Source organism: Sorex fumeus, unplaced genomic scaffold (assembly GCF_029834395.1).
Source record: "Sorex fumeus unplaced genomic scaffold, SorFum_2.1 ptg000006l, whole genome shotgun sequence".
Taxonomy (NCBI): Eukaryota; Metazoa; Chordata; class Mammalia; order Eulipotyphla; family Soricidae; genus Sorex; species Sorex fumeus.
In genome coordinates, this window is record NW_026606063.1 from 39,895,352 (window position 1) to 39,917,811 (window position 22,460).

A 22,460-nucleotide genomic window follows, 5' to 3' on the forward strand; every position below is an offset into this window, starting at 1 on the left:
CCCCAGCATCTCCCACCACCGGGAGAGTCCTACATGGGGCCAGCCTTGGGGGCCAGCTTTGGGGGCGGTGGATATAGGGGGTAGATGGAGAGGACTTGGCCACTGCCAGGATTTGCCACCGTCCCAAACACCATCACTCCCCGCGCTCAGTGCCGAGTCGGGGAGGAAGATTAGGACAACAGGGCCCAGAACCTGTGGTGGTCTCCATCAGGGGCAACTGATCCCATGTGGCAGCAAGAACTACCCCAACCCTGGTCTGGGGATTCCCCAGGAAGGACAGAAGATCAGGGCACTCCAGCCCCCGAGTGCAAGTGTTGCTGGGACCCCCAGAGAGAACCTGGGAAGCGATGACCGGGAGGGACTCGCAGGTGCCACTAGGAGAGTCTGGTAGCACCCACACCACCCCTGGCAAGGAAGAGGGCCAGGGGGAGCAAGGGTGCAGGGGACCCCCAAATGCAGGAGCTGTACTCACTTTGGGGCAGGTCCTCGGCGCGGAAGATCTTCAGGCGGAAGTGCGCCCCACGGAGGGCCACGCCCGTGGGCCGCAGCAGGTTGCTCTCGATGTCCTCCTTGTCCTCAGAGGGGTCTTTTCTCTCCACCTACAACCAAGCACGACCCTCCAGCATGTCATGCTCTTGAGCATCCAAATCCCTGCCCGCTGTGGGCCACAGGGGTGCACCGTGGGCAGCTTGTTCCAGAGAGTGGCTGTACTCCTGAGACCCCCAGCCCTCTCTGGCCATCAGGAACAAATAGGGGCCAGAAAGGCAGCCCAAGTGGGGAGCACCTGCCCAGCATAGGAAGTGGCTGGCCCGGGCTCTTCTCCCACTCCCCGTGGCACCCTGGAAACTGTTTCAGGCCCTGAAAAAAATTTATAACTTTGGGGGCCAGAGCAATCGCACAGCGGGGAGGGCTTTTGCCTTGCACACGGCTGACCCGGGTTTGATCCCCAGCATCCCATATGGTCCCTGAGAACCACCAGGAGTAATTCCTGAGTGCATGAGCCATAACCCCTGAGCATCACCGGGTGTAACCCCAAAAAAGCAAACCTATATATTAAATAACATATAAATTATACAATGATGCATAAATTTTACAATAATATATAAAATAACACGTATAGTTATATTACATATAAATATAACTTTTAAGTTTTAAATCGTGCAGAAGGGACGGTCTAAACCAGCCACTGTCTTCCTGAAGGTCCGTTCATGTGACATGTGAGTGGCCACTAGGTGGCAGCGTTATGCTGAAGGGCTAGAAAGCCCACAGAGGTCCTAGCCAGGGGAGCTGCAGTTCAGAAGGAAAAGCCAACATGAAGTCAGTCCTTTCCTCCCCCACTGGCTGGGATGCAGATGTGATAACAGGAACTGAAGCAACCCTCTTGTCCCAAGGGGTGGCCGCAGCTGCCTGATGTGTGAAGGGCAGGCCCCAGGACTCAGACTAGTGGGGAGCGCCATGCAGTCAAACCACACCAGCACTTAGGGGAGGAATCAACTCTCATCTTTCCTCACGCCTATCACTCAGGGCATGTCGTTACAGCAGCAGAGCCCAGACCTTCATTCACACCACGGTCCATGTAAGAGAGTGTAGTGGCACGTGTGAATGCATATGTGCATGTGCATGAGTGTGCATGTGTGCACGTGGTGCATGTAAGAGTGTGTAAGCACAAGTGTGAGTGTGTGTATGTGCATATGCATGTAAGTGTGGTGTCATTGTGCACGTTTGGGAGAGTGTGAGTGTACCTGCATGGATGTGCAACATGAGCATGTGGTGGACATGTAAGAGTATTTGAGTGTATGTGCATGTGTGTGGATATGTGTGTGAGTATATGTGAGTGTGTGCATATTAGTGTGGTCCCAAGTGATTGTGCGCATGTAAATGTGAGTGTGCATATGTCATACATGTGCATGTGGCATATGTCAGATTATGAGTGTGTGTGAATGTGTGTGTAAGAATGTGAGTATATGTAAGTATGTGCATGAGTGTAATGCCACATGATTGTGTGCATGAGAATGTGAGTGCACATACATGTAGTACATGTCAGAGTGTGTGTGTGAATGTGTGTGAGAGTGTGAGTATACATGAGTGTGTGCTTATGAGTGTGGTGCCTTGTGACTGTGTGCATGCAAATGTGAGTGTGCATACCTGTGCATGTGGTACATGTCAGAGTGTGTGTGTGTGAATGTGTGAGTGTGAGCATATGCGAGTGTGTGCATATGAATGTGGTGCCGTGTGATTGTGTGCATGCGAATATGAGCATGCATAATTGTACATGTGGTACATATCAGAGTGTGAGAGTGTGTGTGAGTGTGTGTGAGAGTATAAGTATATGTGAGTGTGTGCGTGTAAGAGTGTGGTGATGCTTGACTGTGTACATGTGAATTAGAGTGGGCCTATGTGTATGTGTTGGGTGCACATGTCGGAGTGGGCATGAATGTGCCTGGGTGAGTGTGTGAACATGTGCGTGCACGTGCGTGTATGCATGTGCGTTCATGACTGTGCGTCAGTTGCGCCCCTCCCCCCACCATGAGGAGGGTCAGGCTGTGTACTCACAGGCGCTTCATCTCCGGGCCCCAACACACACAGGCTGGCTTTCAGGTAGCCTCTGGCACCCGCAGAGAAATCATCAGGGTCGGACAGTAGCAGCCACTTGCGGAGGTAGGCGTGTCCTAAGAGAGACCAGGTACCCTGGTGACCACACGGTCAGCACAGCCGGGATCTCAGCCAAGATCCCGGGGAGTCGTGGACTCATCTATCCCCTGGGAGGTGGAAACAGACTTCAAACACATCCTTGGCAGCAGACACTTGGGCACGCATGGGGGTTAGAGAAACCTCTAGCAGAGGCTGCCAAAGCCAGGCGCAGGGTCATTCCCTCTCTCTCAGGAAGAGCCCAGAGCAGGGCAGGAGCCAGGACCTCCAGCATCCTTGCTCAGTGCCTTCCAGAGTTAGTATCACTGGTCAGGCCAACTGAGACCTGTTGAGGGCCTGATCCGCCTGAGGCCATGACCGAACACCTGTCCTCACTGCATCTCTGAGATCAACCTTCCTCAAAGGTCCCAGGTCCCAGGGAGAAAGAGAGAATTCCCAGATGGGGCCCCAGGAAGCCACCAAAACTGAAGTGCAAGAAGTGGCCGGAGGGAGGAGAAATGACTCACGGGGCTCCCTGTAGATGGTCCCCACGTCCATCTGAAATTAAACAGGAAACAGAGATCAGACTCTTGCCTGTTAACTAGGGCACATTCATAAGTGCAAAAGAAACCATGTTTTGAGAATATCTGGAGACACAAAGAAGCATTTTGATGCATCTGATGATCTTTGAGGCAAAGGAAAGGCAGAGCAAAGGAAGCCCAACAGAAGGGCAACTGCTGTGTTCCCTGGTTGTGGATCTGAATAATTCTCATTGTGCACTGATTCTTGCCACATTGTGTCTTCCCAATTTTTTTTAAAGTTGCAAGTGGACCAGAGAGGTAGGTCAGAGGGCCAGAGTGCACACTTTGCAGGCTGGAGGCTGAAGTTGGTTCCCCAGTACCACACGGTCCCCTGAGCACGCCTGGGAGCGAACCCACAAAGCACAGAACCAGGACAAAGCAAAAAAAGTCACACATCAGCAGGATGTTGAAGGTAGGGGGAGGCAGTGGGTTTGAGGGAATTCTGTACTTTCTGCTTTATTTCATGAATCCCCTAACGCTGCTCTTAAAAAAAAAGGGGGGGGGTTGACCACAGATTACTTTGATAATGATTGGGAGAGAGTAAGTTTTTAATTGAACGTTTGGAGTCTCAGAACAAGGACATGTTTCAACCATGGGATATTCCAAACATAATCAAGACCCATTGGTTCAAAATGTCCTGGGCTCCAGCCCACTTCTTTAAAAAAATTAATAAATAAATAAAAATAAAATGCTTTTCCAAGAAAATGACTTGATTTCTGTCTTGGACCAGCCGTACATTATTTGGAGAGCCAGGGAAAGTCTAATGCAAGCCCATGCCCTGTCGCTCCACCTGATCAGCCCTGAACATTCCAGAAGGAACAAATCTACTGAGAATCACATGAAAACACCCCTCACGGAGCTACAGAGTAGCTACAGAGTGTAACAGACACAGAGCTACAGAGCCTACTGGGATGGACCTGGGCGCTCTCTGTTCAGCCCTCGGCTCTCCAAGGTGAAGCACCCAGTTCTGTCTGTCTGGGACAAATGAGAGGCACAGATCACTTCTCTCCCCATGCCCCCTACCTCATGCACTCCAGACAGGTGGATAGGCTGTCTGGAGTGCATGAGAAAAGCTCCTGAGGAAGGGGAGAAGTTTACCCGGAACTCCCCAATGAGGGCGTCGGTCCTGAGGGAACGGGAGTCCACTACCTGGAGAGAGAAGGAAGTGTCAAGTCCCATAATCCAGTGCATGCTGGCTCAAACAGCGCCCAGCTCAATAACCTCTATCCCCACTGACCTCAGCCAGCGTCTACAGGGCTCCCGCTCCCCTGTGGAGACTGTTCTTCACAGAGCCTGGCCCCCAGAAGAGCCCTCAAGCAGGTGTTATCATTCCCCCACTCTACAGACAGAGGCCCACACACGCAGGCTTGGATCACATCCAATCTCAATGGCGGGATGAGGACCCACTGTTTCCTCCTGAGCACATGCCCTTAGCCACTGAACTAGACTGCCCTTCCAGGGACTTGAGGGGGGAAAATTATTGTTACAGCCCGGCAATGAAGTCTTGGACAGAAGCACAGGGATGTTCAAAATAAGGTGGGTAGTCACGTGGCCACAGCAGGGGTAGGGCGTAGCGGGGCACGGAGCTGAGAAGGCAGGCTTGGGGCATGTGCTCCTTCCCTGTCTGCTCTTGTGTCACCCGAGTCACAGAGCCCATCACTAGCTGCTCCCTTCACTACGCCTGTGACACACATGCTCACCCTGACCCACGCACACACTGACACAGTGCTCACACGTGTGCACTGAGATGCACATATGTGCAAGCTGACAGTCACCCTGCAACGAAGACAGCAGCACACATGTGCACAGACATGCACCCATACACATATGCATACTGGTTTGCAGGCATGTACATATATGCATGTGCACAGTGCTCTATGCACATGTGATCGCTGGTGTGTACATGCATGCTGGAATGCGCAGATGCACGCAGACATGCACGCTGGTATACACACACTGGCACACAGACATGCATGTCGTGCGCACCATATGCGTGCACGCTGCTGTGCACATATTCACGTGGGTACACAGACATGCATGCTCGTGTGCACATATCTTTATGTGTGTGCAGGCATGCACTCTGGGGTGCACTCATACATCTACATGCAGACACAACCTCCAGTGCACACACACACATGCACACGCAGACGTACACACTGGTGCACACAAGCGCTGGCACATACTCCAGTACTGGCGCCTCTGTGAATGGACATGCCAGGGGGAAGGCCAGGTCTGTAGACACGTACCGTGATGAAAATGGGCTCGTCAAACAGCTCCGCTGGGGAGTCAAATACGTTGAAGAAAAGAGTCTGCAGGGTTCAGGGCAAAGGGGAGACAAATGAGTCCATGCTGGCCTCCCTGCCCCTTACACCACCCTCAGCAGGGTCTGGCAGGGCGGGTCATTCAGTCACAGAGCCCTGTGCTGAGCTCCGCTGGAACAGGCTCTGAGTTGGTCCTTACCCGACTGTCTGCTTGGGGACAGGCAGTCACAGAGACATGGGGTTACAGGGAGCGAGGGGGTCATGGGGACACGAGCAATTGGAGCCCAGGGCAGAAATCAGAGCCAGAGTTTCTCCCCATCCCTGAGAGGCCTGCCCGGGCCTGCCACATCTCTCCATGCACAGCCGCAGCTGTCGAAGCCAAGAGGTCCCCAGCAGGGAAGCGCCACCCTGACCAGCGTCCCCCACCTCGCTGAAAAGCGGGCTGTTTCCCTTGTGAATCCGTGTCCTCTTGGTCTGCCCAGCAGCCGTAACCTTGACCACGGGCTTGATGTTCACCCCTGGCAGCTGGCGCCCCTCAATCACCTGGACCCTGATCTGAAAGGCAGGAGGAGAACATGAGCAGCAGGAAGAGGAGACGCCAAGGGCCTCCTGGAACGGCCTCACTAGTCAAAGGGGAGTGAGAAAGAGCCTGTAAGGACCGTCAGAATCGAGAAGATCCCACCAGGCCGCCCAGGTGGCTAACAACTTCAGCATGTCAGCCCCTCTTAACCCTGGCTCTGGTGTCTCTGAGAGGCTTCCACACACTCCCCTGAATTCCATCCACAGTGAAACGGACACCAGGAAGGGAACCCACTTTTTCTTGATAGTTTCAGATGCAACATTTTCTCACACCCTGAGGAATATTGGTTTTCACCATTCTGCTATGACATAAATGAAGATATATCTGTGCTTTGATAAAATACAAAAACTAAGAAATATAAAAATACTAAGACCATTTTCATGGAAAATAAAATATTTATAGTGTGGGTGGGTCTGTAGATCTGTGAATGAGTCTGTGGATCTCTGGGTGGTTTGTGGGTCTGTAGGTCTGTGAGTCTGCAGATGAGTCTGCAGATCTGAGGGTCTCTGGGCGGGTCTGTGGGACTGTGGGTGGGTCTGTGGGTCTGCGAGGGGGTCTGTGGGTCTGTGAAGGGTCTGTGGGTCTGTGGGGGTCTGTGGGTCTGTGGAGGGTCTGTGGGTCTGTGGAGGGTCTGTGGGTCTGTGAAGGTCTATGGGTCTGTGGAGGGTCTGGGGGGTTGTGAGGGGGTCTGTGGGTCTGCAAGGGGATCTATGGGTCTGTGAGGGGGTCTGTGGGTCTGTGGAGGGTCTGTGGGTCTGTGAGGGTCTATGGGTCTGTGGAGGGTCTGGGGGCTTGTGAGGGGGTCTGTGGGCCTGCAAGGGGGTCGGTGGGTCTGTGAGGTGGCTGGTGGGTCTGTGAGGGTCTGTGGGTTTGTGAGGGAGTCTGTGTGTCCTTGAGGGGGTCTGTAGGTCTGTGTAAGGTCTGTGGATCTGTGGAGGGTCTGGGGGTCTGTGAGGGGGTCTGGGGAGGGTCTGTGAATATCCTGGTGGGTCTTTGGGTGGGTTTGTGAGTGTGTGTGTGGGTCTGTGAGTGGGTCTGTGGTATGTGGGTGTGTCTGTGGCTCTGTGAGTGGGTCGCAGGTCACTCTCCCCTCACCTGGAAGTCCTGTGGCTTGTCCGACAGCACCCTTCTGGGTGCGGGTGTGGTCTTCTTCCTTCTGCTCCCGGGGTAGGGAGGAGGATGGGAAGGTGGCTTCCTGGGGGTGGCGGGTGCCCCCGGACCTGGGGCTCCGCTCTGCTCCAGGAAAGGCTCTGTCTCATCTCCCGTGAGCCCTGGGTCCTCGGTGTCCTCCTCTCCTGTGTCTATCAAGGGGGTGCAGTGAGTGAGCCCTGGTGTCCCGCCCAGCCCCTAGAGGCTACCCTGGCCCTGGCTTCCCCACGGTGAGACGAGACAGATGAAGAGGAGGAGGAGGTACTTCCAGCAGCAGAGACGTGGCGTGAGTCCAGTTAGTGGTCAGGAAGGAGAGAGAATGGCCCCCCAACTGCCAGGCCCCCAGGCCCAGCCTGAGAGTGACCAGAGATGAGGGTACGCGAGACAGTTAGGCGGGGTCAGACCCAGCGCCTGGCCGGCGGCTCACCCGTGGGGGCCGGCCACTTCTTTCCAGAGTATCTCGTGTCCACGGTGCTGTCACTGAGCAGAGACCAAGTCTCGGCCCGGCTCTGTCCCCCACCTGGCACATGGGCAGGGCAGAGCCCAGGAGAGCAGGAGGGAGCTAGGTGAGGGGAGCAGGACAGCCCCCAGCCCCACCCAGCCCCCTGCCCCAGCTTGGCAGAGACCCCCCACCACGCCTCACCCAGAGGCCCTTTCTGCTGGGGACTGGCCCTCTCTCTACTTTCACCTCCAGGAACCCTCCTCAAGGGGCCTGACCTCCGTCCTTCAGGCCCATTCCCAGAGCCTCCAGGCCCTCAGCCCTTCCCGCCTCACCCGCTGCTGGTAACTCAGGCGACACCCCAGACCAACTCCCAGTCTCAGCGCAAACACTGCGGACTGAGAAACAGGGCCTACTGTGGCAGGGGATAGAGCAAGGCTGGGCACAGGCTTTGCAGGCCAGAGCCCTGGGTCCAATCCCCAATCCCCACTGGCAGTGACCAGGAGCACTGAGCTGGGAGTAGACCCTGGGTACCACTGGTGTGGCAGGCTTAGGGCACATCCCTACGGGGCTTATCACCAGGTTTGCCTCTTGCTCCCTCCACCAGGAAACTCTGTTGTTGTTGTTGTTGTTGTTGTTTTACTTTTTGGGTCACACTTGGTGATGCACAGGGGTTACTCCTGGCTCTGAACTCAGGAATCACTCCTGAAGGTGCTCAGGGGACCATTTGGGATGTTGGGAATCGAACCTGGGTTGACCGCGTGCAAAGCAAACACCCTACCCGCTGTGCTATCGCTCCAGCCCCTAGGAAACAAACTCTGGAAATGTGGCCCGGGAACAAGCCCCCATCTGGCCCATGTACCGTGCCCCCGCCCCACCTGGCAACCACAGGGGCCTCCCACACCCTCTCAGGGCCAGGCGCCCCATCCTGTGCTGCTGCAGAGAGCCAGACAGAGGCATGAGACAAGAGCTGGGACTGAGCTAGCTCAGTCTGCTCATTTTACAAGTTAATGCAGTCAGCCCAGAGAGGGACTAGAAACAGCCCAAAGTCACACAGCGGCGTGGCACCAAAGGCAAGACTAGAACTCCCATCCCCTGACTTCAGCCCTGGGTTCTCGCATGGAGCCCCTAGCTCTGTTGCTGCAGTGCCCCAGGCCTGCCGGGAGCATCCAGGCCTCCATCCCAGCACACCTGCCCAAGCCCTGGGCAGGGATCGGTCCTCACCTGAATGAAGCCTGGCAGCAGCCCTCAGCCCTCCCTGCCCACAGCCTCTCCGCTCTGGGCTGCTGGCTGTGTCCTCACTGCGGTCCTCCCTGGGTGTGAAAGCACCTCTGGGCTCCCCCCAACCCGTGGCCCCCACCCCCACCTGCTCCTCACCGGCCATCATGTCCAGGTCAGGCAGAGTTGGGGAAGGTTCCAGAGACGCTGATGGGGGGAAAGGGGGCACGGCTCCCGGGAGGGGTGTGTAGGACACCTGCAGGACCAGCGAGGCCTGGAAGAGATGGGGAGTGGGTGGGTGGGCTGGCCTCGTACTCCACCCCGCCAAGTGTGCCCTCTTCTCCCTTCAATGGGACAAGGGCTGTCAGACTCGTGGCCTGGGTAAGGAAACACTCGCACAGCAGGCAGGGGCCCATCTGTGCATCCTGCACCCCTCCCGAGCTCCAACCCTGGCGCCACGTGGTCCCCTGAGCATCACTGGGTCTAGCCCCTCAAGCAGCACCACGTGCATTCTCAGGTCCTGACGTTGGGTAACTGGACATTGGCGGAGCATTGTCAGGAGTGGCCTCCAGGCCTCCTGAGCACCCCACCAAAAAAAAAAATACAGAATCTGGAATAGGTCCCACCCCTCAGCAGCTGCGGGAGCCTGAGCAAAATTGTCCCCTCTCTGTGCTGAGAACAGGTATGGACATAAGACTTCCCAGTCTCAGGGAGGCACGGATGGGCTGACAGGATGGGTCAGCGGTTCCAGTGAGGGTCATGACAGAGGTCACGGCAGAGGCTTACTGATGGCACATGTATGATGGGCCTAGGGGAGAGGGCTGGGAGGGAATTGGGGTGCACTGCTTGCAATGGAGCTCAGGTGCAGGGCCCACTGCCCGGCCTGTGTGACAGCACGTGGGGTGCGAATCCCAGGGCTCTGCTGTGGTGAGACACATGAGCAAGTGACTATGGTACATGTGCCCTAAGGATGGGCCCACGTGGACCTTCAGCTCTCAGCCTGGACGCTCTTCGGGAAAAAGCGCTGTGACCATTGCTCAGTCAAAGACTCATGCGCACACACACAGGCATTCATACACAGGCATACGCCTATACACATATGAGTACCTGTGCGTACATAAACATACACATGTATACACATACATTCGCACACTCACACAGACCTGTTTCTCCAGAGATAGGCCAGTTTTGCTCTTCTGTTCAGGCTCAGATAACTCCAGGGGGTCTCAGGTGCCCTCAGCTTCTGGGGCCCCTCTCCCTCCTGAAGCTCTCCTGACCCCAGCTCCCCGCAGTCATCCCACCTCTGACCACTGAGAGGCGAGTCTGGCCCCACCACTCACACGAATCGGGGGATGCTGCCTTGAGCGCCCCCCACCAGCCCACCCACCAGACCTGCACTGTTCAAGGCCTCAGGCTGAAGCCGGGCTGGACCAGGACAGCCCCCGGTCCCAGCTCCTTTGCAGCCACCAGGATCTGAGTATCCCTGGCAACACAAGCCCGACAGGCCCTTCCGGGGCAGACTTCATATTGCCCAGACTGGTCAAGCCTGCATTTAAGAACATTTGGAAGGCACAAACACTTGTGTGAATGTATCACTGTTTAAATGGCTGCAATTGTCCCACTGTTCACATTTGACACATTTCTAACACTTTTTAATTATGGCATACAGCTCTGCTGTCTATCAGGTATTTTGCTTTTACTTCTTGTGAGACAATAGGTATTTTTCCAGGTTTTTGTTGTATGATTGTTCCTGATGTAATAGCGTCAAAGCTATTCTAGCACAAAGCCCTTGACCCAAAGGTGCAGGTCCTGGGTGAGATCTGAAAGGTTCTGGTTGTTCGCATCTGGGGCTCAAACCCTCCAGCAGAGAAGTGGTGAGAGGCAGCCAGGCCACGGGAAAGCAGGGCCAGTAGGAAGGTGGGACTCTGGACACTGAGAAAGGAGGACAGGAAGGCAAAGAGACAGACCCTTTCAGGTCAGAACAGCGGTGGTGCCTCGCCCATCTTGCAGGTTCCATATGCACCACTAGGTGTCGCCACTTGAAGGACCAGCGCTAGCAAAGTGAGTCGGGGGCGTTGAGGGTTGAGGGAGGCGAGATTTGGCTTTCACTATAGTGTTGCTTCAAGGCTAAACTGGTTTTGAAGACTGTGCTGCAGTTATGTAGTAAAAACTCCATAACCATAAAAAATAAAATACTAAACTTAGGCTGTTTGGACGCTTGGACGACAATTTAATCTGAAATTATGTAGGATAAAATGCTTTCTGTACTTGCTGCTTTTCTCTAACTCTTACATTAATTTTATTATTTTTTATTATTTTTAATTTAATATAAGAATACTGTTTCTGCTGCAACTACTGGAATCTCATGAGACTCCTATGAGAGACAGGAAGTCCCCCACCCCATGCCCCAGTCAGGCCCCACCCTCCGGAAGTGCTATAAAACCACCAGCCAAATAATTCACAGGCCCCGTGCAAAAAATAGAAGTCTCTCATTCAAAAAAAAATTTTTTTTTTATTTTTCAGTTCCAAGGATCAAACCCAGAACTTAACAAATGCAAGCCATGAGCTACATATACCTTGACCCCACTTTTTTTCCAAAATTATTAGGAATTTTGAGATGGTGGCAGCAGAGAATCAGCAAACACAAGCCCAATACAATGAGGCTGGGATCTTTACTGGGCTCAGCCTGAGCTGGGCCTGTATCATAGAGATGGGACGTGGGGGATCCATTGGACACAGGTGGCCTGACCCATCACTTCTTCTCCCCACAAACACAGACCACGCACCCCACAAGACACCTGGTTACTTCCCTAAGTAAAGCAAAGACTCCTACCCAGTGTTGACAACATCTGAGCAGAACACAGAGATGCAGCAGCAAAAACAGACAAACACACAACTTAGAGCATCTGTTATAAAGAGAGGAGAGGGCCAGAGAGATGGCATCGGGTTCATGCACATACGGGACCCCAGCTCTACCCAGGCACCACATATGGTCCTCAGAGCACCCCCAGGGCTCTCCTGAACACTGAGCTAGGCCTGAGCAGAGCAGGCTGCACCCTTCCTCAGACATGGGGGAGCAACAGCCAACCCGGCTTAGAACTCTGCGCCTGTGTCATTGGTGCTGTACACCTGGGTCACAAATGTCCTCTGCAAGAGCACCACGAAATGTTCCAGCTGTGCTGAGAGGCCCTCGTGGCCATGAGGAACACTGAGAAACCAGAGTTGAGACAGGCATGAAGGGAAGAGGATGGGCTCCGAGCAGGGCACCAGAGAGTGGACAGGCATGAGAGGGTGAAAAGGGGCCTGAGCAGCACTGAGAGTGGACGGGCGTGAGGGGGTGAGGACAGGCCCTGATCAGGGCAGTGAGCAGGGTCAGCCTCCAGCGAACCAGAAAAAAGAACAAATAAGTGCTCGGGGAGGGACACTGCCTCAGGAGAACATTCCAGCATCCCTAGGGCAGGAATGAGGAAGACATACAAGTCACGGCCAGCCTGGGAAGATAGGCGCTGGGGTCCTGTGATATTTGTTTCCGCTGAACATGGACTTGCTTGGGACCTGAGTCGTGCCTTGCCCTGGGCTCAGAAAACAGTTGTGCTTTTACTCAGAGCTAGGCCCGGACTGGCCAGCCAATCCAGGCAAGGGCCCCAGTTTCCCTCTGTCTGTCTATCTCTGTCTGTCTCTGTCTGTCTCTCTGTCTCTGTCAGTCTCTCTCTTTCTCTCCCCTCCCCCGTACCACACACACACACACACACACACACACACACACACACACACACACACACTTCTGGGGAGGAAGTATTTCCAAATCGATAATCGCCCAGTGCACCCTGGGAAGTGGGGCAGCTCCAAGGGGAGGTCAGGCACTTGACTGACCAGGAAGAACCCCGCGGGGTATATTTAGCTCTCTAAAAATAACAGGAGGCTAGAGATGAGGGCTGGGAATTGTCGGAGAGGACTGGGAGGCACTGGGCAGGTTGGGGAAGGAGCAGGAAGGACGAAGGAGGAGAGGAAGGGGGGTCTGACAGCCCTGGTGGGCATGGGAGCCGACTGTCTCCCTTTCACCTGTGACCCAGATGACTCAGAATTCCAGGTCTGGAGCAGAGGCTACTGGGAAGATGGGGCCAGTCATAACCAAGACTTCCTGGACACGTGGGAAGATATGGTGAGTCCAAGGAACCGCCCACTCCCAAGGCAACAGAGATGGGTGAAAGGGGCCAGACCCAGGCGCACTTACCCCCGTGGGTTGCTTCTTGGTGTCCAGCAGGGGAGCGTTGAAGCTGGCAGAGAGACTGGGGGTGGCAAGGACCTCCCTGAGAGGGACCTTGGCTTCACCCAGAAACCTGCAAGGAGAGAATGATGGAATGTATGAGCCTGGCCCAGTATGTCCATTCTCCACAGCGACCCCCCAACACACGCCACTTACACACTCTGCGGACAAGGCCAGATGGCCGAGAGTGACATAGTCACCCAGATCTCAAGACTCCCCGGTGCCCTCTGCACCACTGCTGGGACACCAGGCCACTGTCCCTGCAGGAGAGGGCTAAAAGCCACCTTTCCATCCCCCAAGCCAAGCTCGTCCACCCTGTGCCCATTCCACTCCCACACATGGGAGTTTCTGCCCACCAGGATGGCTCTGTGCGTGTTTCCCAGGGTTGGACCAGCAATGATCAGGGTCTTCCCTGCCTTCAAAGGTGAAGAAACAGGGCAGGGAGACGAGCCTGCATAGGCGAGACCCCTCAGCGCACAGCGAGAAGGGGCCCGGGAAAAGAAGGGTCACAGGAAGAACTGGACATTGAGAGAGTCCAGACAAAGGCTGTGGGCCTCAGCCACAACACACTGGGCCAGAGAAAGACACGGATTCAAGCATATGCCTCAGTCACATCTGATCCTGGTTCGATACCCAGCACCTCCTCTGGGTACCTGGGCATCACCAACAGTGACCCTTGAGCACAGAGCTAGAGATAAGCCCTGAGCAATGTGGGGCATTGTCGGGCTCAAACCACACGCACACACACACACATAAACTGCATTTGCTGGGGTCACAGATGATGGTGGTGGCTACAGCTTATGTCCCAGGCTCTGCTTTCAACTCTGCACCCCACGGTGACTGGAGCAGCAAGCAGTGGTGGCTCTTGGCCCTGCTCCTGGGTTCTGTCCCAGTGCATAAGTGGCACACTGTCCCTGGGAGCCCTCTGGTCCTAGGCTCCAGAGCACCAGGCCCAATCAGGGTTCTTATGGCTGTGTGAAATAAAACATATTTGACCTAACAGCTGGTACTAGAAACCAGTGAAGTAAGATACTATAAATTCTTTTCAACTGAAAAAATGGAAAATAACATGTGTTGGTGAGGATGTGGAGAAGCTGGAACCTTACAAACTACTGTAGAAATTGAAAATGGTACGGTTACTATGGACAATGGTGGCTATATGGGACGTGGTGCAGTTCCTGTGGACAATGGTGGCTATATGGGATGTGATGCAGTTCCTATGGACATTGATGGCTATATGGGATGTGGTGCAGTTGCTATGGACAATGGTGGTTATATGGGATATGACCTCCCTGAGCACCACCAGAAATAGCCCCGGTAGATCCCAAACGCTGCCTTGTGTAGCCCTTATCTTATTTATTCAGTTTTGGTATTTCAGTCATACCTTGCTATACAAAGGGGTTACACCTGGCTCTGAACTCAGAAATTACTCTTCCTGGTGGTGCTCACAGGACCATATGGGATGCCAGGATCAAATTCAGGTCAATCATGTACAAGGCAAGGGCCCTACCCACTATTTTATCTCTCTGGCCTCAAGTAAACCTTATTTTAAAATTAAACACACATAGAATGACCTCCTGACCCAAAAATTTGACTTCTGGCAATCTAAATGTTCTACTCTTGGATAAATGTCCCCCTATTACTTTAAGCCAGGGCTCCCACATATCTGTATATCCATATTCAATGCAACATGATTTAAATTCACAAAAGCCACTGGGGGAGCAGCAAGCACCCTGCTTCCGTTAACAGGCCCAGCAACAGACCAATGAACCAAACATGGCATAACAAGGTTAAGGAATATTACTCAGCCCTAAAAAGGAATAAAACTCTGACAAGTGTTTCCATCTGGTAAGCCCTGGAGATGCTGTGCCAGACGTGAGAGCACAAAGAGGACCAGATCCCCTTATAGGATCCATGAGACAGGCAAACCGCAGAGATTGGGAATGAGCAGGCATTCCCCGGGTGGGGAAAGGAGTGAAGGAGGCTGAGAGTGGATGCAGGAGCAGGGCATCCTGGAGACGGTGCAGTGATCGCTACACAGTTTCCCAGACATGGTCAGTGCAGCGCTGATAGTTGCAGTGCCAAGTGTCGGCACATTTTATCATGAGGAATAAACAAACAAACAAACCAGTAGCAGTTCAAGTACACTTCTGGACCCAAACCAAACAATAATGACTCTTTGACCCTCCTCTTGAACCCCACAGATGCGTGTTTGCTTTGTAGGTCCCCTGACAGCAAGGAAACAAGCCTGGGGCACTCACATAACCAAGATTGCTAAATTTCTTTCAAGAAAGGGCAAAGGGGGACTGGAGGGTGTAATTCAAAGAGTTATCTGTGTTACATGCAAAGGGTTGGCTTCTTGGTACCACAAGGTCTCCCAGCACCCCTAGGAGTGATCCCCAAGCACAGAGCCAGCATTATGCCCTGAGCATCACTGGTGTGCCCTACATGTCCCCCAAAAAAAACAAAGATAAAAGAAAGCATTGTAGGGAGACATGTTCTCTAACCCTCATTGCAGGTTCAAAGGGCCTCCCTGAAGCCAGAGATCATGTTGCTAGACTCGAAACTGGTTTGCAGAATCTTCCTTCCCAACACAGGCCAGACCTGTGCCTTGAGTTGATGTAGGCAGGTAAACAGGGAAGGGCACTCATGGCAATGGGATTCCTAGGATGTAAAAACATCAATAGCCTAAGGTTGCAGAAAGCCCACCTTGTGAGCTAAAGGGCCTGATAAGACTTTCACCTGGCACTGGCATCAGACACAGAGCAGGCTGAACATTCCCTGCCACCCCCCACTACGGACACACACACACACACACACACACACACACACACACACGCACACACACACACATACACACACACCCTTGAGAGAAGCTCCAGCAGGAACAAAGGCCAGGGAAAGAATTTCAAAGAGGAAGACCATGGACCATTCCCAACTCTACTGCCTTGGCAACAACCTTAGCAGTGAACTCTTACCTAGCTAGGAAGCCCCCTAAGGGGGCAGGTGGGAGAAACCCTATAAAAGCCAACTGAACAAAGGAAGGAAGTGTATATGCTGCCTTGAGTCCATGTACTGCTTGTGCCCACATGACCAAGCACATGTGTTGTCAGCATCTCTCTTCTTGAGATGTGTACTGGGGCTTTCTCTGTCTCTGGAGAAGCCCACGTTCTCTGTTGAGCGTGTTACACCCTCTCACTTTCTCTTCCTCCTTCCCCTTTCTAAAAGCCCTCCAAATAAAATCTGTTTTACTTCACTGCATGTCTACTCCTGAAATTCTTTTCTGGGAGGCAAGACAAGAACCTGGTAACTCTGGATAAGGCCTGGGACTGACTTTCCTTTCCTGAAAAGAGCAAATCCTCACTCCAACATGAGTACACAGCACCCCTCCTTCCTCTGCCACAAGAAATCAGGTGACAGGGATCAACTCCCATGCTTAGACCAAGTGGACATCAGGTGTGGCTTGACGGTCACCTGGTACGGTTGGCGGGGCTCTGGCCCGTGCTGCGCAGGGGCTCATCACAAACTTTATCAGTCCTGAACTTCCCAAGAGGTCCCAGGGTGACAGAGGAGGATCGGGAGAAAGTGACCATTTCTCTCTTCTCTGCCTCATGTAAGCCACCCATGGGGGTCCACCGACTTCAGGGTCACTAAATGCCCACAACCCAGGGTGGCACTTGGTCAGCCATACCAGAAAGAACAGCTGTGAGGAGGAGAAGACACTGAATCTCACTGGTGACCAGCAACAGCTGCACCAGGAAAGAAACTGAGGCAGGAAGGGCCTGGAGATTCACTCTGGCAGGCTGATGACTCCCAGGATTCCCTGTGGGGACTCCCAGGTGGTCATGTGGGTGGACTCTATCCAGCTGGGGGGCCCTGGGGGCTGGGGACAGGGGCCTGGTAGGGGCCAGAGGTCGCAGAGCAAAGCCCAGCCTGTCAGCTCCCTTTGGGTGGTCAGCCCTCCTGCCTCCACCCAGGAGAATTCCCGGAAGTAGGGCGGGGAACAATGAGAGGAAATGCAGGAGGAAGCCCGGCCCCACCCCTGCCAGCCCGGGCCCTCAGAGCCGGCCTGGAGGGATTGCTTGTTATTTCCTCCCCAAGTCAGGCTCCAGGATTCCCCCCCTCCTGCCCCTGCAGTGGGCCCTGGGCCAGCCCCTTTCAAGAGCTAAGTGGCTCTTCCAGTCTCTTCCCCCCTGGGAGAAAGGGCTGGAGGCTGCCAGCAGCTGCCCCCAGAGAAGCAGGAAGAGGACAGAGTCTCCTGACGGGACAGCCTGAGGCACATGGCAGGAGACTCCACGGCCACTCGGGGTCTTGGAGCATGGGGGAGCCTTGGCTTTATTTAGGGGACCCAAACATTGGAGGGGAAATACCCTCTCCAGAGATCAAGACTGACTCATAGGCCTGGGCAAGTGCTCAGGGGTCAGGCGCATGCACAAGGCCCGACTTTGATTCCTGGCACCCTCTGCTCCCATAAGAACCCCAGGATATGACCCTAAAGGGCCCTGTGGTCCCCTAGCACCTGGATGCGGGAAGCGCCGTCTCCTGTGGCCCTGGAATACTGGCCTATTCCGCCCAGCTGTCCCTGGGAAAAGGCTCTGGGCACCCCAGCACTGCTTAGGATGCCCCAGGAAAGAATGACTCCTGCACCGGGCACGCCAGGGATGCTGAGGGATGCTACGGGCTCATGGCCACCAAGCAGAGGCCCTAAGGACTCAGTCAGGTCAGATAAGGTCAGGAGGGACCTGGGGGAGGAGGAGGGGCCGGCACAGAGCTAGAAATCCCAGAGGACCTTGACCCATTTCCCATCACCATCCTCTCCAGCCCACTCATGCAACAATGCAGCAAAAACACAGCCGCTCTGCTGTTCTCCGGTGCTATTGGAATGTGGAGGCAGAGTGTGGGCGCTGAGAGAACCACTGGCATCCCCGACACGGAAGGAGCCATCAGGAGAGAGAGAGCAGAGCAGGCACAGCCAGTAACTCACTGCCTAGGAGTGTCCCCTGGGAGAAGCCCTGTCCCCAAACTCCCCGCCCACAGAAAGCAGCTCCCCGACCTGCAGTAAGGGCAGCTCCAATCTGAAGCATGGGGGAGGGTCCGAGTCAACCGAGTATATTTTAATGAAGCACAAAGAAATCTAGGCATTTTGATGTGATAACATCAGGTTGTTCATTTCACATCGCTGTTTGAAGGAGCCAAACAGAAGGGCCAGCCAGAGTCACCTGGGGAGACAGTGCCACCAAGTGCACCCGTGCATATAGTCAGACAGCAGAATGCTTCAGGGGATGACACAGGTGTGGGGGACTCCTCCTCAGACACAGGTAAGTAAAAAAAAAAGTGCAAAAATGTGTGTAATATGCCTCTTGCTGGGAAAAAGAGAGACGTCTGGCTCTTATATGGTGATAATAGGTAAGGGAACTCCAGTAGAGGTACGAAGAGATGGAAATCAGGACCAGGAGGTGGCTCAGAGGGCTGAGCTTGAGCTTTGATGCAGGAAGACCAGGCGTGACCTCTAGCACCTCCTGGTCCCTCAAGCACAGTCAGGAGTGAGTCCAGTATCAAGTCAGGGATAGCCCTGAGGCAGCACCACCAGGGTGTGGCCCAAAAGCCAAGGAAAAGAACTTAGAAGTGGGGGAATCTCTCGGGAAGCACTGGCCAGATAAAGGACTCAAACGACCAGGAACCACCTCTCTGGCTATTGGTTTCTCTAGTTTTAAGATGCCCTTAAATTTTTATCAGCTCACGGTCACCGGTCACCGTTGTTCATCGATTTGCTCGAGTGGGCCCAGTAACGTCTCCATTTTGAGACTTCTTGTTACTGTGTTTGGCATTTTGAATACGTCACAGGTAGCTTGCCAGGCTCTGCCGTACGGGCGAGATACTCTCAGTAGCTTGCCGGGCTCTCCGAGAGAGGCGGACGAATCAAACCCAGCTCGGGCGGCCCAGCTGTGTGCAAGGCAAACACCCTACCACTGTGCTATCACTCCAGCCCTTTATCAGCTCAAGCACTAAAAATAATAATGGAGAGCCAAAGTGATAGCACAGCAGGGAGGGCGCTTGCCTTGCACATGGCAAGCTCAGGTTTGATCCCTGGCATTCCATGTGGTCCCCTGAGCACCTCCAGGAGATTCCTGAGTGCAGAGTCAGGAATACTCCCTGAGCTTCTCCAGTGTGACAAAAATAATAATAATAATAATAATAATAATAATAATAATAATAACAATAATAATGGAACATGAAAGTTAGATACCTCCTGCAAATGTCCTCAACCCATAGAGCCATTTCCCTGGCCCTGGTCTGAGTATCTTTTGCACCATACCTAGAAATCTCTTATGTATAATTATTATATAAGATCCATATTGTTCTTTTTTTTCCACAAACAAAAATGTTCCATTAAAACATGGCAAGAAAGTCCTTTACAGTCATGTTGAAGCAGTCAAGAGAGAGGTAAGACGGGGTGGAGGGGTGGCTGGAAATGAGTTTTTGGGACATAATAAAACCCAGATGGGATTTGAGGAAGTTATTCTGTCACTAGCCCTGAGGCAGATAAAAGCATTATTGCTGGACCCACTTTGTGGACATAAGAACTGAGGCTTGATAAGACACTAACTGGCGCCTGTTGGCTTAAGAGGAGCCTGGATCCCTGCAGCAGAGAAGAACCTCTAGCAGAGACTAACAACTGTGATGAGGACCTGAAGGAGAACCAAAAATTCAAAGCTCTTCCTTCATGACAGCACCCTGGTAAACTCATGTCCACAGAAAACTCCAGGCAAGTAACCTGAAGAACATCCACATATAACCCAGCTCTAACAGCTCTCTCTGCCTCTAGAGAAGCCCACATTCTCATTCTCTCTCTCTCTCTCTTCCTCTCTCTCTCTCTTGCCCTCTCCTTCTCTCTTCGCTTCTCCTCTACTCTCTCTCTCTCTCGTTCCTCATTATCTTTAAGTAAAACTGTTTTCCTTCCCTACTCATCTCCTGAAATTCATTTCTGTGAGAGAAGGTGACAGACCCAGAGATCCTGGGTAAGATTTCAGACTGACTTTCCTTTCCTGCAAATAGCAATTCCTCACCACAGCCTGAGTCCACAGTTCCCTGAGTAATCAGGCGATGGGGATCACCTCCCACGCCTGCAAAACAACTGGACTCTGGATGCTGCTCGATGTTGTCTCATGGGGCTGCTGAGACATGGGGTCTGAACCGTGCAGGGGCTCATCACAAACTCATCAGTCCTAGACTTTCCAGGCACTTCCCAGGTGACCGAGGCGGGGAGAGAGGGAGGTGGCAGACTCCTTTCTCTAGCCTGCCACCTCTCCCTTCTCCCCACTGACAGAAGCCACCAGCAACCTTATCATTTGGGGCCAAGAATGTGACTCAGTGGTAGAGCATGATGAGGGCATGAATTTAATTCCTGGTACCACAGCAAATGTGTCCTGTGGAAGCTCTCCTGCAGGTCTGACAAAACTCCTATCCTCAGGGGACTCATGCCTAATAACAGCTGCTCCTGACGGGGAGTGAACTAGACACAGTGTCACCTGCTTCAGACACACTTTATTTGGTGGTGGTTTAATTGGGGGAATGGGGTGTTAGACCACACCCTGCAGTGCTCAGAGGTTATTCCTGGCTCTGAGTTTAGGAGTAACCCTGGGCAATGGGACCACGAGAGCCACATTTTATTTGTTTGATTGTTTTCCATTTTTAACCACACCTGGTTGTACTCAGGACTTCCTCTGGCTCTGTGCTCAGGAATCACTCCTGGCGGGCTCAGGGCACGCCAGGGATTGAACCTGGGCTGACCGTGTGCAAGGCAAGCACCCTGCCCGCTGTACTGTATCTCCAGTCTCTTTCCTCTACTTTCTTAAACAAAAGGTTGGCTTTGCTGTTAATCCTACATGTTTTTCAAACAACCTGCTCTGTTAAAAAAAAAAAAAAAAAGGAATCAGGAACAGAGAAACTGCCCATGCTCCCCAAACGCCCAAAGCTTTGTCAGGTGGTGCCAAACCCAGGGGGGGAAAGAAAAAGAAAACAAAAAACAGCATAAATTAAAGTTGTTACTTCTCTGTCCTCTACACAAGACCATTTTCTATCAACCACAACTCCACAGGGTCAGCAACAGATCCCGGCCAGAGCCCAGAGAAACATGATGACTACAGGCCCTTGGTTGGTCCCTACAGCAGGCAGCGGGCACGGGCACAGCCACTGAAGACAGCACCTGCTTCATTTACATAATCAGAAAGGGAGGAGCAATGAGACAAAAGTATGGCAACCTCATTCCTTCTACCAAAGCTAACAACTATATTGTGATCGAGTAAGGTAAAGGTAAGGTAAAGGCCCTCCCGTTGATCGTCAATTTGCTCGAGCGGGCCCAGTAACGTCTCCATTGGAGACTTTGTTGTTACTGTGTCTGGCATATCGAATACTCTCGGTAGCTTGCCAGGCTCTCCAAGAGGGGCGGAGGAATCGAACTCGGGTCGGCCATGTTGACCGCGTGTAAGGCGAACGCCCTACCCGCTGTTTGAAATCTCCCTACCGGGGTTGTAGAGATAGCACAGGGATTGAGGCACTTGCCTTGCAAGCATTCAAGCCCAGTTTGATCCCTGGCATCACAAAAGACCCCTCAATGGGGCTGGAGTGATAGCACAGCGGGTAGGGCATTTGCCTTGCACCTGGCTGACCCGGGTTTGATTCCCAGCATCCCATATGGTCCCTTGAGCACTGCCAGGGGTAATTCCTGAGTGCAGAGCCAGGAGTAACCCCTGTGCATCGCCAGGTGTGACCCAAAAAGCAAAAAAATAAATAAATAAAATAAACAACCCACGTTTAAAAAATTCTAAAAAGGCCCCTCAAACCCCTGCCCCCCAGCCATGATCCCTGAGTCCAGAGCCAGGAGTAAGATGTGAGCACTGCTAGTTATGCTCCCCAAACATCATCATCATCATCATCATCATCATAGCACTGTAGCACTGCACTGTCTTCCCATTGTCCACCGATTTGCTTGGGCGGGCACCAGTAATGTCTCCATTGTGAGACTTGTTGTTACTGTATTTGGCATATCAAATACGTCACAGGTAGCTTGCCAAGCTTTGCTGTATGGGCAGGATACTCTCGGTAGCTTGCCAACCTCTCCAAGAGGGGTGGAGGAATCGAACCTGCATCGGCCGCGTGCAAGGCAAACGTCCTACCCACTGTGCTATCGCTCTAGCCCAATAATAATAATAATAACATTTTAAAATAAATAGGAGGCTCCTATTTAAATAAAAGGTAAAGGTAAAGGCCCTCCCGTTGATCGTCGATTTGCTCGAGCGGGCCCAGTAACGTCTCCATTGGAGACTTTGTTGTTACT

General features: G+C 53.2%; 1 protein-coding gene across 16 annotated transcripts in view; it reads right to left on the reverse strand.

Moving 5' to 3' along the window:
* Positions 1-22,460, reverse strand: part of DYSF (dysferlin) — a 223,830-nt gene that overhangs the window by 155,395 nt on the left and 45,975 nt on the right. For 8 of the 16 annotated variants that reach the window (XM_056123859.1, XM_056123832.1, XM_056123815.1 and 5 more), the window contains exons 4-13: positions 13,091-13,196; positions 9,016-9,130; positions 7,627-7,719; positions 7,146-7,351; positions 5,897-6,025; positions 5,456-5,518; positions 4,308-4,358; positions 3,156-3,186; positions 2,554-2,669; positions 473-599 (exon numbers count right to left, since the gene is read on the reverse strand). In XM_056123859.1, the coding sequence (XP_055979834.1) occupies positions 473-599; positions 2,554-2,669; positions 3,156-3,186; positions 4,308-4,358; positions 5,456-5,518; positions 5,897-6,025; positions 7,146-7,351; positions 7,627-7,719; positions 9,016-9,130; positions 13,091-13,196 (1,037 nt within the window). The remainder of the gene's footprint in view (positions 1-472; positions 600-2,553; positions 2,670-3,155; positions 3,187-4,307; positions 4,359-5,455; positions 5,519-5,896; positions 6,026-7,145; positions 7,352-7,626; positions 7,720-9,015; positions 9,131-13,090; positions 13,197-22,460) is intronic. The other 8 variants (XM_056123866.1, XM_056123861.1, XM_056123864.1 and 5 more) reach the window with 1 other exon arrangement.